This window comes from Leptonotus elevatus, chromosome 1, assembly GCF_054856555.1.
Source record: "Leptonotus elevatus isolate MCC_2025b chromosome 1, RoL_Lele_1.0, whole genome shotgun sequence".
NCBI lineage: Eukaryota > Metazoa > Chordata > Actinopteri > Syngnathiformes > Syngnathidae > Leptonotus > Leptonotus elevatus.
This window is the reverse complement of record NC_141239.1, coordinates 12,890,001-12,909,807: the sequence shown is the minus strand read 5'-3', so window position 1 is coordinate 12,909,807 and position 19,807 is coordinate 12,890,001. Positions and strand designations below refer to the sequence as shown.

The 19,807-nt window shown below is 39.9% G+C and overlaps 1 protein-coding gene across 12 annotated transcripts in view; it reads left to right on the top strand.

The window, feature by feature from the left end:
* The window catches only part of LOC147180940 (receptor-type tyrosine-protein phosphatase F-like), a 255,476-nt gene that overhangs the window by 99,458 nt on the left and 136,211 nt on the right, over positions 1-19,807 (top strand). For all 12 annotated transcript variants that reach the window (XM_086074986.1, XM_086075071.1, XM_086075061.1 and 9 more), the window contains exon 2: positions 931-1,122. In XM_086074986.1, coding sequence (XP_085931112.1) covers positions 1,041-1,122 — 82 coding nt within the window. In that variant the 5' untranslated portion in view covers positions 931-1,040. The remainder of the gene's footprint in view (positions 1-930; positions 1,123-19,807) is intronic.

Below are 19,807 nucleotides of genomic sequence, written 5' to 3'. Positions count from 1 at the left end.
TGTCATTAGACATGGTCCGATAATAGATTCTGATGGTAAAAATATCACAGTATCACAGTAATAAAATTGCAGTTCAAAATATATATTTTTTAAATATTTGGATAAATACAAATATCACTTTTTTTCCCATTGAACACAATCTTTTGTTTTTAAAACAAAATATGGACTATTTGGTACAGAAGAAACACATACCATGTTAATTTTAAATACACACATAGTTGTTAACATTCTTCTTAGTGAGTCAGTGTCCCGTCACTAGTGAGCTATTTTTAGAACAGAACTGTAAGCTACTCGTGTTGTCCTAGAGACTAATTAGTACCCGCTGGTGCAATTTTTTTTTTTTAGGACAATGCATATTAACAGGGCAAAAAGGCTTCTGTGTTTGCACAGTGTCTCTCGTCTTGCTCCCTCCCTCCTCCTCCTTCTCCTCTGTGCGTAGCTGCTCATCCATCCTTTCTATGCTCACTGAGAAGGGGGAGAAAAAAAGTTAATTGGACACAAATAACTTCAAAGAGGTGGCTCGTTTACTCAACTGTGCTAGCAGCCAAGCATATTATGCCCTGCTTAGAAGAACCCTTACCGGTGACAACCAGTATTAGTTATTGTAACCTTGACTTTTTAAAACTATGGTCAAACGTCAAACTGGCATTTTAGTTTTCTTGCTTCTGTTTTACTTCCAGAAACCCTCAAATATCCTTAGCTAAAGGTAAAACATACAAGTGCTATTTTGTCATAAAATTATCTTCTTCTTCTTTTTTTCTTTCTAAAAGCGAGAGAGAATAAGGTTGCATTAGCAACAGTAGGTATTAAAGAAACTAGACAAGTTCTGTGTCACTGAGTATATGGATATCTTTAATGGATTAATTACGTTACTCTAAATGTCTGCAATGTTAATTTTCTGTAATTAATTGTGCTTGTTTGTCCTTGCAGGTTTTAGCCTTTGATCGCATCAGAGTGGGTCGCGTCTAAGCAGGGGGACGACGACTGAGGACGGACGGGCGCAGCAGCAGCAGCAGCAGCAGCAGTGCCGACCTTGAGACATGGCACCGCCCCCACACAGAGGGGCGTGTCTCGTCCTGCCCCTTCTCCTCAGCTGCGCCGTGATCTACTCTGTGGCAGACAGTAAGTTGTTGCTTTGCTCCATATTGTTACCCTGTTCTACTGAGCAGCCACATCAGAAATGCATGCACTACAAGGTTCCTTTTTTCTCAGTTATACCGTCGTCTTTTATCAATATTGAGGCTCCACTGTGTTATAATAAAGAGTCATCTGTGTCTCTACTCCATCTGCTGTCTTTGTGAATGACAGCCCAGGCTGGAAAAAGGTGCACTAAGATGTGGCACTTTTGCCGCACCTTTGGGTCTTATGGCGGAAGGGCTTGAGAGGCTTTACCGCGGCCAACACAAGGTCAGGGACGGAATTAATTCAACACATGACCTCACCTATAGTGCTGTCAAAGCGTCGCCGTAATTCAATTACACGCGCACACACTGCTCACCCACAATTGAGCCACGACAACTGGACCTTCCTTTCATGTGAGATTCGTTTCAGTGAACCCTTTGCTTTCTTGAACTTGGTATGAAGTATCTAGGTGATGTGGCTTTGTTGTTTTTCTATGACCTTAATCTGGAAGGTACAGCTTGTCTTCCTGTCACTTTTATTTTGTTATTTATTTTCTTTTTGTTTTATTAAGGGAATTTTTAAAATTTTCCATTATCTTCATTATTTTCCTAATCATTTGTCTATGTTAATTAATTTTGGACTTTATTTTTAGTGTGTTGTATTTAGTTACATTTCAGTATTTGTTTTTATTTACATAAATATATTTTTCTTTCAGATTGTTACTTTTTATTTGTGTGTGTGTATATGTATATATATATTATATGTGTGTGTATATATGTATATATGTGTATATGTATGTATATATGTGTGTGTATATACACACACATATGTGTATATGTATATATGTATATATGTGTATATGTATGTATATATGTGTGTGTGTATATACACACATATGTGTATATGTATATATGTATATGTGTATATGTATGCGTTTTTGAACAGCTAAGGGGGGTCCTCGTGCCTGTATTTACAGAAGTAGTCACGGTAGTTACAACTGCACGATAATCTCCTTCCTAATTCCACTGTGGTTCATAGCACTGTATGTTTTTCTTTGCTGCCACTGGCACTGTTGTCTTGGGCTCATGGCGAAGAAAATTGTCGTAGAAAAATCAAAATGCACTCGCAAGTATGGAGCACCTCCGGGAGTATTTACGATCTGACTGGAAATGAGCAACGCATCGTCTTAACTACCGCAACGTGAGCATTCGGCATTGCTCGGCTTTGTTCGACTTCACTCGGCTACCCGTTTTCAAGGTACGTTCGGCTTATCTTGCTTTGCTTGGGTGTTCGAAGACGTGAGTCAAGAATTCAATTTTCAAAATGACGGATTAATCAAATTAATTCTATGCATTGCCAAGCTCTGTTGAATATTTCTTTCATTTATTTATTTATGTATGTAAAATATCTATTTACGAATTTTTAACTCAAGTGTTGCAGTCTTGCATAATCATTAGTTCAACCCAACTGTCCAATGCGTGATGACCGACCGCACGCTTCCTACTGAGCAATATTGCCCTTGTCTCTCATTTTACAAATAAAGCCACACGCGCGCTTGGAAAAGAATAAGTGATACGGGTACAAGAAAGAATTCCCACTGAGAAAGGGAAGATAAAACTCAAAAGGAGCCCAATGAAGCCCGTTTCTGGTCTGAGGTTAAGCTACACTTGTATTTTAGTGTCCATGCATGCGAGAAAAAAATGGGCATAGCAGACCTGTTATTACCGCCAGCATGGAGTAGACATGGAATTAAAATAAGAACGTTGGGGGGGCGAAAATAACACCTACCACTAATAGCAGGGTTGTGTAAATGTGGTGCCTGTAATTTCTCTGCAACTCAAGTTATGTGAACTTGATAGTGCCGGTTTTGGATTTCCTGTGTTATAGTGCAGACGGCAGACAGATATAATGGGAAAGTGTGCATGACAGGTTTATGATTACAAAACTTCAGTCTGTCTCTTTACAAGATTTTTAAAAGTCTTAAGAAGAAATCCACCAGAATTGTCTCTCTTGTGATAGAAAGTGATCAAGGTCATGGGCTCTAACTACTGTAGAACAAAACCACCAATTTTAAGTTGCATGGCAAATCACCAAAGGCACTAATGGCCTATTGGAACCTAACTAATTTAGATTCCACATTGCTATAGCAATTTTAGAGGAGTTTGTTATCTGCGCTGACACACACGACACAAACTCACAAGGTTAGCAATTTAACATCTTCCATATGTCGTGTTTACCCTGTCTGAGGATGAAAAACTTCCACTAATTCCACTAGAAAAAGCTAAAAGCAAAGTTATGACATTTTGTGTTGTTTGCAAACTTTGCTGCCAATTTCCACGCACACCAGAACCGTCATCAAACTCCATCATGAGTTGACACAAAGCAAATAATTGTCAGCCAATGCCTAAAAAGACGCAGGGAGTCCATTTTTTTTTTAAAGTGGCCATTTCTAGGGCCCCATACTGTCCTAAAGATGTTGTCTGATTGCGACCAGATTGGAACCACATATAATAAACAGACTGCAGTTTTTGACAATGCGTGTACATTTTGGTTGTTTGTCCTGCAATCAATGTAAACATGTTTTTTATCTCATCAAAATTCTGATCATACAATGTCAAAATATTAGGATATATACAGCCATGTCCATATTGCACACTTGTAGTGGACATATTTAGTGAATGAGGGGTCCTCAAAATCTTCATGAAAATTCCCCAGTGCATCTCTTTGGGTTTGAATTAAATCTTGAGTTTTCCCCAAAGTCAGTGACCTGACACTCAGTTTGCGTGTGGGCAGAAAGAGAAGAAAAAGAAGAAACTAGAAATGTACAAGCCATGTTTGTGTGTTTCCAAGAATAGTCTTCGCTCCTAGGATGCTTTGTCGGTTCCTTAGCTTGGCCAGAGGTGCTCTGAAGCAGCTGGCTTTGGAACAAGTGGCGTGCAAAGTGTCCTCCGCGACGGAGCCAAGCGACCGCGAGATGCAGACGTTTGCTTGTTGCCTTTTAAACGCCCCTTCATTTTGCTGCACAATTACAGCTCCGTCGTGATTCGGCAGCACAAATAAGTCCTCGGGCGGCATTATCAGCTCGGTGACATTGTTCGTCTTGTGTTGTCATTGAGTACACACAATGCAGTGTTATTACAGTGAGTGCTGATCGCAGACATCCCCATCGATCCTCCCCTGGGAGCTAAGCCTAATCAAGCAGGGGGGCTCTCCACCAACCGTACTTGTACACAATAGGCCTCGAAGCCCGCAAGGTCGGCCTCAAAGTCACACGGCCGGCTTCTTGGAGCAACCCATCTTTGTGTAGCGCTGCCGTTGAGTTATTTCGCCGGCGTTAATAAGCTTTTGATGTATGTGTCGCCTCTGCGTGCCTCTCTTGTTATAATCTGGGCGGGCTTTTCATGCCAGGGCGACCACAAAGGCCTCCTTCGGGCACACGCCCGAGGATTACGATGCCGCCATAATTAACTTATTACCTTTTAAAGTGACTCTAGAATATCGACCCATATGTGTTCCCACACGTTTGACCTATAGAATTATTCACTCCATGTCGTCCTTTCTAAAGCCATCTTATACTTGTAAATGTTAGCCCCTCAGTGTCCTTCAAATGTATTTTGAAATTCAGACCCTGAAAAATTTGGGGTTGATATCCCCTTAACTCATTCACTCCCAGCCATTTTCACTGAAGCAACCCCCTTTGCTCCCAGTTGTTTTACTGAATTTTGACTGATTTTGCAAGGCCCACAGAATATTGTGTTCCATTGCAAAAAAAAAACAAAAAACATGGAACCCACCAAAATAAAGATTGAAGGCTCTTCTTTCATCAGGATTTTTTTTTTATTTGTATCTGTTTTGCAGCAATTATGCAGCATTAGAATATAGCTAAGTTTCATCATTATGCACAAATCTGTTGAAAACACTGGCAAAAAGAGCTAGTTGCAATATAGCCCTGGCTGATCTCTTATACTCTGCTGCCACCATCTGGCCGTTTTTAGTAATAACTACCATTGCTTTAAGCGACCTCTTCATGTCAGGAAGTTGTATCAAATCCTTCTGTATGCTTTAGCATAAAAAAACACATAAAACATATAAATACATTTTTGGGAGTGCAGGACAAAGTATTACCTAGAGTTGAGAGTAGAGCATTTGTCTAATTGCTGCAAAAGAACCACGTTTATAGACAGATGTGTGATGCTTAATTGCGAACCTAACATTCAATTCAAATCGTTGTCAGACGTTTACCCCACTGAAGTCAATTCTCTCATCAACATATTTATAATTTAGAAGGCATGTCTATCATAATTAGACCAATAAAAAATGACACAAAACTTTTGTGGTCAAAGCCCAACCAAATTCTAATGACTAAGTCAAGTCAACAGAGCTGGGCATTAGCAGGCTAGATACTGTAAATGGAGCTGACCGATGTGTAGCTTGTGTTTGCTGAAAGTATTTTATGGTTTGTTGGTCAATAAAGCAGGTAGTAATTGCTGATACAAGTCACATTCTCACAAATTCTTCTCCAATCTTGGGTTTAGTTCTTCTTTCAACAGTATATGCAGAATAAATTTGACAAAGTTGAAATCAACTTTTAACAATAGTGGAGCTAGAATTACAAAATAGCCTCCTATTACAATGTATAGTATTGTGACCTAAACAGCAGCTCCCCACAGTGTGCCATGTAAGACAAGCTTTTAGATTAAATTGGCAATCTCGAAAAGCTCTTACAATTGGTGATGTAATGCATGTGCCAAAGTGGTTTGTGGACAGGGGGGGTGGGTCGGGGTGCAACCAGACGGGCAGCTGGGCGGCTGGAAATTGGATTGTTTTTTTTTTTTTAACGGTCCATATGGTCTCCCGGTTCAAAATCAAACAGGGGACAGAGAAATTGATTATCTTTTAATTAAAGGTAACCATATCCACCTTGGAGAGCCACTTGGAGAGAGTAATGCATTTAGCACACAGCTGCGGTCCCCGGCCAGCCAAAGATGGACTACAGGGACCGTGGTGGCAGGAAAATGATCCGGAAAAAGCAATATGGCCGATTTGTAGAATGATAGCATCAACAAAATAAAGGAAATGGAGTTGTTTTCATAAGCCAAAGTGCAGCAATGTCACAAAGTGGAGGGTAGATGGGGGTCTGTGGAGGTTAATGATGTGAGATTAATAGTTTAATTAGGAAGCTCGATAGCGGAGCTTGAGGCAGTCACCCAAACCCTTCCGCCGTGTCCCAGATTCATCAACGAGGAAGGCATTTCAATTCGTGTTCACACAAAATAGCTTTATTGACAGTTCCCACTTAGTCACTCACTGCTGTACTTTGGAATCCTTTGCACTCAAGCTGAAGTTGAGTTGTATGTGCTTGTATGTCAAGCGGAAAGCCCTCAACTGAAACTTGTGGAAAGTCGTAAAATGAATTATAGGTATGTTACAACACACCTGGATAATGTTTGGTCTCAAGCAAACACATTGTGGACGTGATGCAACTCACGCAAAATTTAAATCTTCATTTTCATCTACCCATATACAGATGTGTAAATTCAGCATCAAAACCACCCCTTTATTAGACTATAATCATCCACGTAGACCTGGAAGATGTGGGGGAAAAACATTTTTTTAATGTAATTTTCAAGTAATAAGAAAAGAGCTAAAGAAGCTAAACCTCTAAATGCTGTAAACGTCACTGCTTTTATACTTCCAAGTATCCATTTTGTTGAAACGATAAATTCAGATCTCACCTTGCTGAATCAAAAAAAAATTCTTATTCAATCCATTTTCGAAAGCATTTGTCCTCATTAGGATTGCAGGTAGGCTGGAGCCTATCCCGGCTAACTTTGGGCGAGAGCCGGAGAGCACCCTGGACTGGTCGGCAGCCAAATCCAAACAAACAACCATTTGTGAACTTAAAATGCAAGTTTTGGGAATTTGGTAGTAAGCCAGACTGCCCACGCAAGCAAAGGTAGAATATGCAAGCTCCACACGGAGGGGCCTGAGATGAAATCCTCAGAATTGTGAGGCAGAATTGTTAACCACTAGCTCACCGTATTGCCCATGGTTCTTAAGGAGGCAAAATCGGAGGCAGCGTTGAAGGCCCTGATGGGGCTGTAAAGCACTTCAACTGTGGTGGTAAGTCAGTGGTTTGCTCGTCTGATTTGCGTGCCAGCAGTGTGGGCATTGGACTGGCAACCAATCCAGGGTGTAGTCTGCCTTTCGCCCGAGTGTCCTGCTTTTAAAAACACTGAACATGATAAGCAGAATAGAAAATGTTTGGATGGAGACATGGTCATTTTTGTAAATGGTTCGGTTGAAATTTAAACATTGCCCCTGTCCCACAATTTGCGGTGGTGCTGCAACCTCTGTTCCATATCCAACGGATCTAACAGAGAGTACTATTGACCCTTGGTTGAACTGTCACAGTTGAAGAAGCAAATCCTGTGAAGCCTGAATATCTTGCTCTTCCTCGTATTAATACTGTAAGATAATTGATGTGAAGCTCGCGGAGAGTTGAAGGAGCTAAGACTAAAAAGGGTGGTGTGGTCAAGACGACAAGAACAATAGTCTGTCTCCGAGGGAGGGCTAATCCAAAGGAGGCAATTTAATTAGGTGAGTGGGGTTACAAGAGGGTCTTAGAGTGGGGTTGCACAGTGATAGATGATGAGCTCACCCCCACACCCCTAAAACGGGATGCCTGAAGAAGTTGGTAGCCCATCTCGCCAGCTGAGCCCCTGCGCCTCTTGGGATCATTTAATACACTTAACATTTAGCCCGCATTGATCTGTTAATTGTAGTGTAGGTGACCACGGGACCCCGACCAGCTGCATTAACAAAGCACCCTCCCTCTCGTACTAGATTCCACTTAGCAGAGTAGCTCACATTTCCATCACAATGGTGACACGATATTCAAAATTAACTTTGAATTTTGATTTACATGCAAGCATTTCTTGTACAAGTATGCAAAGCCCGTTTTAAGATTGTCTTGTGTAGACGGTGTGTGCTTTTCAGACAATGAGTCAGTTCATTAGTAGCAGCACACAACAGTAGCACCAAAAATATCACAAAACAATCTTGTTTTTTGATAAGCCTGTCTCTGTATGTGACACAGGTACATTCAAAATTGGTGTATGAATATGTGTGAATATGACAATGCTTTCCGGGCACTTCCCATTCATGAAAATCCCTCACCTTTCGGCGAAATTCTTAATTTTGAAACCAGAATAGGTCACCTACGTGATCCGTGCAGATCCGATGAGAAAATATTTCAAGGGGTGGGGTGTGGGGGAGATTACCAGAGATTCAATGTATGACTTAACTCTGGGTGAGATCAGTACCGATGACGGCACGAATCACTTTAATTCAGACAGTGCCATATTCCAAAGCGCATCTTAAATTGTGAGTGAGTAGGAGAAGATGTGTTGGTAATTTTCTATGGCGCACTTGAACGCAGCAGTGCATGACGTCACCCACTCGCACTGGATTTCATTCACTCTACATTTCCGGGTTTGTGTGGGAGCAAGCGAGATTTGACCGCCGGCAAACCAAACGAGAGTAAAGCTTCGCGGTTCCTAGCATGCTTTGGTTGAGCGTGGTGGCCCACCTGGTGCGTGGACTTCTTGGTGCTGAAGCCGAACGGTGGCTAGGATTCGAATCATGTTGTAAGGTGTGTGGCTTTACCATCATTACAATATATTATAGAGTTTTAGAACATTACTTACCACATACTCGTTCATAACTTCATGGGTAACAATAAAATTGCAAAATCTAATTGTGGCCAACATGTAGCACTAGCAAGCATTACATACTGCGTCGGATACATTAAAATGAGTTTGCTCCCGAGTCCCAATTATTCTCTTCATTGTCATTTACGTCCTCTTCCAACTGTTAATTTTTGCGAGATTTTACTCCCAAATTGGGTTCGAATTCATCGTGCTATGTGCGGCAGGCAAGTTCTTGAAAATGTGTTTAAACAACTGCACAAAGAATCAAAATAACACTAATACAATTATTTATCTTTTGTTTTTGTATTACTGCTTACCGTTCTTGTTCATTGTAAAGAACTTTGTGTCTCACTTTGTAATTAATTTGGTATTATTTACATATTATTAATGTAATACCTTGACTTTTTCATTTTATTTTTTTTACTCCATCCTCTCTGGCTCATTTAAATTCATCAGGTTTTATTATTTGTCAGATTTTATTTAATGAAAAATAACTGTTAAAGTGAATGTTCTTTAAAAAAAATATTATTTTATTGTTAAATAAATTAACATTTATTACCACAAACAACAGAACAAAAGTACCAATACCCTGGTACTGACAATTGGACTCAAACCAATTTTTGAGCCTTGGAGAGTACTGTGAGTCTCGGTCCATCTTCAGAAAGGCAGTACACATTTACAGTTATATTAAAGTTTTGGCAGGGAATGGATTAGTCATTAGTTTAATACTCAATATTATTGGTATTTTGTTTATTAAAACAAAGTACCTGCGATCGTTGAGGGTCCTTGAGTCCTCACCCTTGTTTAAAAAGGATGTAGGCGTTTGAAGGGCAATTTTGACGTTGACTGGAGATAGTTTAAGTATATTGCCCAAGGTTGTCTGTACTTTGTGTGTTATATGGGATACTTGACTCATTTTCAACAGAAGATAATATTTTGTCTATATTTAATGTGACATCTAACTAATGTGACTGGTCGTTTCCTGAGCACCCATGATCTTCAGCTGACATGAAGTGGCACAATGTGTTTTTAAAGGTATTAATTGTACATGAAAAATAATGAAGTTATTACATTAATTCAAGACAAAATATTAACTTTCTACTGCTGAAAATGGCTAAATAACTTTAAAACAAATGTTTCTGCAATTGTCTTGCATACTGCCCCATGTTGTAAAAGGAAGTGCACATTTACAAAGTATGATGAAGATCAGCAGCTGACTATCTGTTTGCTGAAGGTGTGCCATGTGTGAGTTGACAAATTGCCAAGAGCGGTGAGTCACATTCGTCTAAATGTAGGTTGGACCCATGTCTGTGAAATGTACCGGTAAAATCAAACTAATGGTGTTATCACAGGGACACCCATGTAAAAATGACAAGCTTTTTTCGTAAAACATTTGTTTTAAATGGCCACTCCGGGCGTCTGGTCGGTCCTGAAATCACAGTATGTGTTTTTCTTCTTGGTCACATGGTGCTTATTGGGCCCTCTAAAGAGGGGAGAAAGTGTGTAGATTTTAGCAATGCCTCCCGAAGTCATAATCGGGCTGGAGAAGATGAAAGCCATTACATAACGGCGACTCACACAGAGAAGAGAGGAGCGAAGGGTAATTGCACTTAGAGTTCTTGTTCTTTCGCTGCTGTCTTGAATAATTCACCGAAAGCTGCAAGGCCTGATAGAAAGCCCCCCCTCCTCCTTCCCCTTTTCAACCCCCAACCCCTGCGTCTTCATGGTACGCTGGGGTATTGAAAGTTTGATGTTTTTCTCTTTGCTTCTCGCTTCTATGGGTTTAGACAGATAGGAAGGCATCTCAAGGCGACGAGTCACGTCGCTCGTCCAATTTGACTTGGGTGAAACGGCAATCTCCGACTCACGCCACGACAAGGAATATTGTTATTGCTGTGTCATGAATCAATTTGCTATGATTTGACTGGGAAAGGAGGGAGGCAATGACTGAAAACATTAAGGGTGTGCATTTGACTGCATTTCCTTGATATAATACTAATACTATTTCTACTACTACTATTAATAACGATAATAATAACAATAATAATAACAATAATAACAACATATTTTATTTATAATGCACTTTACATTTGGAGAAAAATCTCAAAGTGCAGGAAACGGAATAGCAATAAAATCAAACAACAGATAAAGGGTATAAATCAAAAACAAAAGAAAACCAGGAAAAGCTTTTTGACAAAGGAAGATTTGTAGTTCTTTTTTTTTTTTATCCACCATTTGAGATGGTCAGGGAGGGCATTTCACAGATGGGGAGCAGCAGCCTCAAAGGCCCTGTTGCCCTTTTGATCCTCTTAGGGGTAAAAAATATTTAGTATTTGATCGATAGGCCCCTTGTTTAAAAAATTGGCTGTAGAATCCTCTGGTAATTTATTTAACATTTATCCCCGGCCCAAAGCCACTTTCTCTCAAGATTGAACACTTCCTTTAGCTGCATGGAGATGGGATATACAAGCAGGGTTCTTTTTTTTATTATTATTTTTTTATCACTCGACATGACTCTAAAGTGACCAGCCAATCAGAATTTGTAACAGCATTTTTTTTTTTTACTTTAGCTCTGCTGTTTTAATCTACCTTTATGTTTGTTTCTCACTCAGTGTAGTAAATGTAATTACGGCACAGTTATTTAATGGAAGTACTGGAAAGTAGGAGTCACTGCCAAGGGTACAAATGACCGAGAACAAAACAAGTAAAAAAGAGTTTATCTAGGGTTGAGCATTGGTTGAATTTAAACACTTACGGTTACAAACTATTCTCGATTTCTATTCTGTTTGGCGTGTCCAAACTAGGCCCAATCATTTTTAGCAGCTCACAACACATGACAGACTAAGATAACATTTAACACGTCCTTGTCATTTACCTGCATTGTACTTGAAAAATCAGTAATGTTTTACTTGTATTACCTAGCTGGTTTTCCACCAACTATATTTATATATTATTTTATATTCTAGCTTGACATGTCTTCATCTACACTGTTGAACTGCTTTAGTGTTAAGTAAAATATGTCAAAGCTGCCCTGGCCTCCTTTGATTTTTCCATGTGTGGCCCTTTGGACAATTAATTTAACTCATTCAAACCCAAAAGCATGTTAATACGTGTTTTAATACTTTGTCTTCACTCCCAAAAACGTATTTTTATGATTTTTCTTTTTTTTCCTATGCAAGAGCATAGAGAAGGCTTTGATGTCGCTCCTGACATGAAGGGGTGGCTTAAAGCAATGGTAGGAACTACAAATACAGCCAGCAGGTGGCAGCAGAGTTTAAGAGATCAACAACAAGCTCTTTTTGACAGTGTTTGAATGGAGGAATGTTAATCTCGATGAAACTTAGCTGTATTCTAATGCTAATTGCTGCAAAATTTTAGCTCGTTATTTACATTTGAGTTGACCCAGTAAAGGGAACGACACAACACTCCGTTAACTTCGACATATCATGCCATCCTTTGCACATTATAATCTTATTGTAAGTGAGGCGACTCGTTAACATAGTTAAGGCACAGTTGTGATTGGCGCCAGCCGGTGCACCCGCGTGGGAGAACGTGACGCGGGCATGCGCACACTTATTCGTTGGTCTCAGCAAGTATTCTTCCAGTCGGCAAATGAGGCTGACAGGCACCATAAACAAATGTTAGTCCTGGTTTCAATCTATTCTCAGCCAGCCCTAAATGTTGCCTCAATCTTCACCGGCCGGTAAGTTTTTTTCAGCATCTGACAAACTGAATTTTGACCCGCATTTGGCGGGTTGGCGGGTACTAATTTAGAACCCTGTTAAAGAACACAACACTTTCTGAATTCAAAGTGAAGAGAGCCAGATTTGATGAAAAGGCTAATCACTGTTCATTTTGTTCACTGATACCCGCTATACTTATGTCTTGAATTTGAAAGAAAAAAAATATTATTTTATTTTTTAATAATGAAGGGATTCAGTGAATGTGCATAGAAAACTACCTCCAACAAGTTTTCGGACCACTCGTCTAATTGCTACCAATTTTGAAACACCTACACTACAGAGATGGGTGATGCAAAATTCTGAGAAATTTGACGTTTTTTTCCTTCATAGTGTTTGGGCGGATCATGGCTGCCAAAGTTTATGAGTTTCATAACTGTGAAACGGTTACAGGTCAGACGTCTCAATTTTCATGTGCAAAACACAAATGAAGACATTATGTTTATTGGCTTAAACAGCCTGAAGTGGCTCAATCTCATTGGGGTAAACAATTTACAGGGGCGAGGCGGCTTTATTTGGAATTAATTGCAAACAAGTTGCCCGCTAATGGCCTGCAAAAAGGCCTAAATGGAAGTGTTCCATTAAAGCCAGCCACACTGATGGCATGAGGCATATTCCCGCTAAGTGTCGCCTTGTGAAAATGATAACTTGCTAATTTATTATTAATAAGAATGAATGGTTTTCACTCTGCCGCGTGCAAATCGATCCGTGATACTCTACACTGCAGAGGAGGCTCTCAAGCAGGGCAGGTTTGGGAATGCGCTGATTGTCAGCCACAAAAAAACAAAACACAGAAAAGCTGTTAGCTGCTCTTATTTTGTCAGACGGGTAAAACTCTAAACCTTGTCCAACTATGAACAACATACTTTTTCACACAATAGACCTAATTTGCTGTGCTATATTCACCCTACAAACCAATGTTTTCTTTTGTTTTGCAACCGCATTTGAGTAAATAACAGAACTCAGAGAAAATGTAAAATACCCATTGCGCTGGGCTTAAAAAAACATGTTTTTAATTGTCAAAGCCATATTAAAAGCTTGCATATGAACATGCAATAGTTGTATGTGAGCTATAAAAATGAGGCCCACAGTAATCCTTGATAACAGTAATAGTAATTTAACAATGTATTGTGTAGGTAATAATACGTTAAAGCTACTCAAAGCAGAAAATTGAATTTCAAAACGCTACTGCCACGTGTGGCCGAAAAATTAAACTGCACACTCCCTTCTGCAATTACACAATGCGCACATGACATCACATCCGCAGACAGAGGGCGGGAAATTTGAACCTGAATCTAGTCTGAAAACTATTGGCCAAAAACTTGCAGGAGTACTCATTGTCAACAGCTAAGGTGTTAATCTGCTAATTAGAAGATGTTTGAGTCATAAATGGTCGAACAAAAAGTTTGTCTATTGAGCAGCTTTAATGTCAACAAATTATTAATCTTCTCTGATATCACGACTGGCTGCTTGTGCTGCTGTAATGACTGACCTGTAGAGCTGAAAAATGTTGGCACAAAAAACTAAACATGTTGACTGGGTTATGAAATTCTGTGTGATTTTGAAACTATTTAAATAAGTACATTTAGTCCATTAATCTTTGCCATGAAAGATGTGAGAATTCCACGATTTGGCTTGAAGCGGCCATTTTAGGATCTTTTTGGGTTGTTGCCGGGACTCTTCAAAGTCCGATTTTGAATTTATTTCATTAATCACATTTACTTCCAATGGCTCGTTACTGGAAAGACATAGGAATTATGCCGCTTTGGCTTCAAGCAGCCATTTTATATTATTTCTCAGGGGTCTTTCAAAGGTGAAATTGGCCTATAGATGTCACCTAATTACTACCAAATTTGAAGCATATATACCAGGCAGATGAGTAATGCTAAATTGTGTATCATTTCATGCGACCGTGTAGTGTTTTTTCTTTACACCACAACCATTTTCCAGACGCGAGCCAATTTGGCCAAGGAACTGATTCCATGCCACTTCGGCTTACAGAAAGGGTGAAGCTGCAAATTGGACTGCTATAATGACTTACCTGTTGAGCGCCCGATGACTGCACGTACCTGACTGAGTTATGAATTCTGCTTCATTTTGTCTTTTAACTCTTTGACTGCCAGACGATTTCAGAAAAGGGATGCCGTCAGTGCCAGCCGATTTAAGCATTTTGACTGATCTTTCAAGGTCCACAGAAAATGTTCTGTTTGGACTATGGAAACGCACATACTACCAAATGAAAGATTGAACTTTCATCTTTCATCAGAAAAAAAAAGTTTGTTTCTACCTTATTCCGTTCTTTAGTAATCAACAATAGAAAAATGGTTAGTTTCACCCGATTTCGCTTGTTTTGGACCAAAATACGGAGAAATCAAGCTTTTAGTGAAACAATATTATTTCATGCACTCTAGTGAATTTTACACTTCTTTGTGTCCATAAATGATGCCACAAACACCTAAATAGTGCTTTACTTCTATAAAACACTACCACCAAGAATGAAAAAGTGTTTTTTGATAGCAAAATACGTTTATTTACATTCAACAGTGTAACAATTTGACAACAATTTGGCAAACTATTTACAAATGTGTGCAACTGTGGTGCTATTTACAATTATGTGGATGTTTCAACGACAGATTTTCTTTTTGTGTAACACTCCCCTGCGTGCAAGGAGACGCAACAGCATTTGCACAACAGATTGCCTCTTCGCGTGCAGAAGCTACACTTTCTTGCAGGCCGTTTTTTCCGGGGAATAGCAAGCATATACTGCAGTGTGTGTTGCCATCAAGTCTAATATCAGGATCATGCTACGGTTACGTTACGGTGGTGTTACGTCTGGCTTCCTCATGCCCTTCAGTTGCTATACCGGGTGGTAAGAGATGTTCTGATCCATCTTATCCACTCCATTCATGGTGGCATCGTAGTCCAGAACCAGTGTCTTCACCGTGATCAGACTGTACCCGCTCCTCCGATGAATATGCATTGGACTCGGGGACTTCATTGTCCGACAAAATGTCCGCTTGTGCAGCTACGGCGTTAGCAGCGCTAGCCGGTAGGCTTTATGACGTGAGAATAAAGGCCGCGTCCAACTGTGGCGTCCAACTGTGGCGTCAACCTCGGGATTCACCATCATCATCATCATCAATGTGCATTGGTCGGTGCTTTTCGACAACTCTCCATCGCCCGATCGAATGTCCGCTTGTGTAGAAGTACCCGGTCGGTTATTGTGCGCGTTTTCCGGCGTTAGCAGCGCTAGCCGAAGAGGCTTACTACGTGATCATAACGGTCGCGTCAAGGCTTCCAACTTTGGCGTCAAGCTCGGAGTCATCATCATCGTCGACATCAATGCGCTTTTTAGTATTGATCGATGCTTTCCGTCTTTGAAAAAAATGCTCATGCGTGAGCTGCTTGCAACCGGTTGCTTGATCAGCCATCGTTGCATCATCAGCCATTGTCTCCTCAAGACTCTAGCTCCGCCTCACGTCTTCTACTGACGCCCACGGTGGGCGGCCCATTCAACCTTGTGCAAAGAGAGTCATCGCTGCCATCTAGGGGCCAAAACGAGTCATTATACTAACTAGATCTGCCTGATACTTTCAGCACAGCTGCCCAAGTCATCCACCCGTTTCCAAAAAAACCCATAGTGAACGTCTTTTAACGTCCTCGGCGCCCTTCCGTAGGTTTATACTAAACGTTTTATAACGTTTATGGCGGTCAAAGAGTTAATGTAACGCTGTATTTTGTAGTGTAACACGAAGCCTAAACATGGTTAAAGTCACCCAATTACTGCAATAACAGTAACTTTAAAATGTCACAAATTGAAAAATATATATAAGCCACAATACACCGGAGAAAAAAGTGCTGAGTTATGAAATTTCACTTAATTTTCACTCTTAATAAATGTATCTACTCCAGTCGTTTGATTTTATAAGGTCACATCTTTGATCATGTTGATGTTCCAATCTTTTTATTTTTTCTGACTTCGAAGTAGTATTGGCATATTCCTAACCTAGAAATTCTGTCGACAGGCACGTTTTGTAGCCCGAGTTTGACAGTTTATGGCAAACGCCACCTCGAAGGGGAGCATGTGTTAGAAGACACGCTGCGTCAAGAAAGGAGTTTGAAACCTTCTTTGGAAAAAAGCCTTGAAAGAAGGCGAGTGAGCGTGCACCTCGGCTGAGGTGGAGGATTTGCATAGGTAGGCTTATGTGTTCTTCACCTTATCCTTGCCTTTGTTTTCATTTGACAACTGCCTGACAGCCAAGAAAATGGGACACAGGCATGGAAAAAGGGTTTAAGAAAAGAAGTGACAAAACCAAAACAGTTTCATAACCTCAAGCGGTGTTGCGGGAACACAAAGTCCAAAATGGATACTGTGGAATTAATTGCATTATTTGTATTAATTAAAGATTCATTGGTTTCCTTGTGTCCTTTATTACTAAAATGACAAAATTCATGGCAACATTTTCTCATGAAGAATTGCATCAAATCCAGAAAATTAGGACATTGTGGGTGACCCATAAGGTACCTTCAAGGGAGGGGTGGTAGTAGGCCTTGTTGGTCACCACAACATCATCATTGTCATTAGGGCTGCCTAAATCCTAATATTTATCATTAAAATGATTTCCAAAAAGTCCAACAATTGAACCAAATATTTAGCAAAAAATAAAATAAAAATGTATACATTTTATACATACTTTTTTCCTTTTTATTTATTTTTTATTTTTTATTTTTTTTACAAACGCCTGCACTCCTTCAAGTTGCCATAACTGGATGGCGTGTGTTTACAACAACACTGAACTCTTGCTGTCCCCTGTTTACCTTCACTGAGCGCCACACCCGACGCGATCGCGTGTCGATGCGACAATGGCCACACCTCGGCTTTAATTACCGCCACAATAATATGAGCCACACTGGTACGCTTGCTACCGCTTCTTCTTTTCAGCTCACATTACATTTCCCAGTCATAAGGGAGGCGGGAAGGGGAACACCTAAAACTGCTGAGGCAAGGACCCACACGGACGCGTACACACACGGGATGGAATCATTATGTCCGCAAAGGAGAAGGCAGCTTTCCCTTACTGGAATCCAATGGGAAAACTCCAGCAATGGCTGCCACCACTTTGTTCCACAACCTTGGTTGGCAGCGCAGGGCTAATTAGTCAGATTTTTTGACGGGATTGGTATACCGTGTGTCCTCAAATAGTTGCAATGTGGTGCCACTCAATTCATCATGAGGTTCCACTCATACAAAATACAAGGTTAAAAGCGAGAATTTTATGATAATTTTTTCCTCTATCGGATTTATGTATGAAATTTATATTGGCCTGTTTATTGAGAGGTCTCAACTCACAGTTGTTCTTCGCAGAGGATGAAGAATATATGACTGCTATCTACGTGTCACTGCACTGTTTGTGTTGAATCCATTGTTTAATGAGTTATACCACTGCAAAATTAAATCTCAATTTTTGTTTTTGTTTTTTTCAGTCATTCAAGACTATTACGATTTTAATCAGTTTTATTCTTATAAGCCCAGCAAACATGTATTTAAAAGTTTAATTTATTCAAAAATAATTCCTTTGCAAAATGTTCAGACAACAATAAAGGTATAATGATTCTAAATCAGTTTTAACATAAACGTAAAATTCATAGTTTGCACATAAATGCCACAATTAGTTACAAAGTAGTTGGTCGCTATTACTATTGTCTTGTAAACCACCCATCCAGCATTCTGCCACTTGTGCAAAGTTACAACTCAGAATAACATTTGGATGTAACAGAACATAAAAACCACAGCTGTCAATAATCCAGAAGACAACTCGATTTCATGATTTAGCAAATTTTGAAAATGACGATTAATCAAATTATTTTGATTCATTGCCCAATTCTACCTCTGCAAAATAGATGCTAATTAGCATCCTCATGAGTGAACTGACCGCTAGGCCTATGTAGTTGTTTCAAATACACAAAATATAATTCTCTGTGTTTTATGTTTAGTTTTAACAGTCAACTTAAACTTGTAGTGGCAATAAACGGCTTGAAGCCATTTTATTTTAAAAAGTGTTCACTATTTGACAAAGTGTTGCTAATTGTGAAGTGAGTTGAGTTCACTGCCACCGAACAGCACTTGTATGTATCTCAAGTCTGTGCATGGGAGTTAAAGAAAAAAAACAGCCTGAAGGATAACTTGCATCGCAAAAAACTCAACGCAACTCTCAAGGTAGCCCTGTATTTGCGTTTACACTCACTCTTTTCATTAGTTACACCTGCACTCCATCTCTCTTATTGGATGTTATTGGTCGGGTGGACTCAACCGGTAAGTGCGCATAAATCTTACAAGCTTGCAAAAAATGCAATTGCAACATGTCAGAGTGGGCGCCTTAAATGTGACAAGTTTTTCGCTTTAAAGCCCGAGCGGGATAATCCACCCTAAACGGCAGATGTCACTTAGCGCAAATTGCTACAAGGTGTTTTTTTATACATACTTTGGGGAGTGTGTGTAATATAAATGTGAGGTTAGCCAGCGTGTCTTTGAATTAAACATGGTCATTCCCCACAACACTTTCCATTTAAATAAGAGCAAGACGCTCAACTGTGCGGGTTGTTATGCCACACAGAATAATAATATAATAAAATAAAATAATAAATACACACATGCGCACACACAACCATCCCTATTGTTTCTCAACCCGGCTGACATTTGGCTAATATTTTGGCCCTGCTTGTTGCACTGAAAATATTTAGAGTGCAAATCTTTTTTTTCCCTGCAGGCGCCAAGCTGCACTAATGATCGCAACCTGATAAGCTCTTATGCCCGAGCATGCATCGTTGCGTGCAAAGGGAGGATTGGGTTTTAAGGGAGGTTGCGAGGGGGCTCTGTACCGGCATTCTGAAGACCTGATTATCACCGTTGTGACTTCCAGAGTCGCCGCCGTAACATCTGTCTCATGACACTTAACGTTTAAAGTTAATATGGTGGTCTTCGCTTGTGGATCAGACGGTATTAAAAGCGCTTTCAAATTAAGGATGCATGGCCTCAAAACATTTAGCATCAACGGATCTTAAAAATCATGACTTGGGGGATAAGTAGAGGAGGAGTTTGACTTTTTCTTTCCCGTTTAATCCGCTTAAGCCAAGCTTGTTAAATTTTGATAGCTAGCTCCGATGACTTGGAAACAAACTGTGTGCATGAAGAGACTCTAATCTTTCTTTTGGTAGGTTCCATGTTTTTATTGC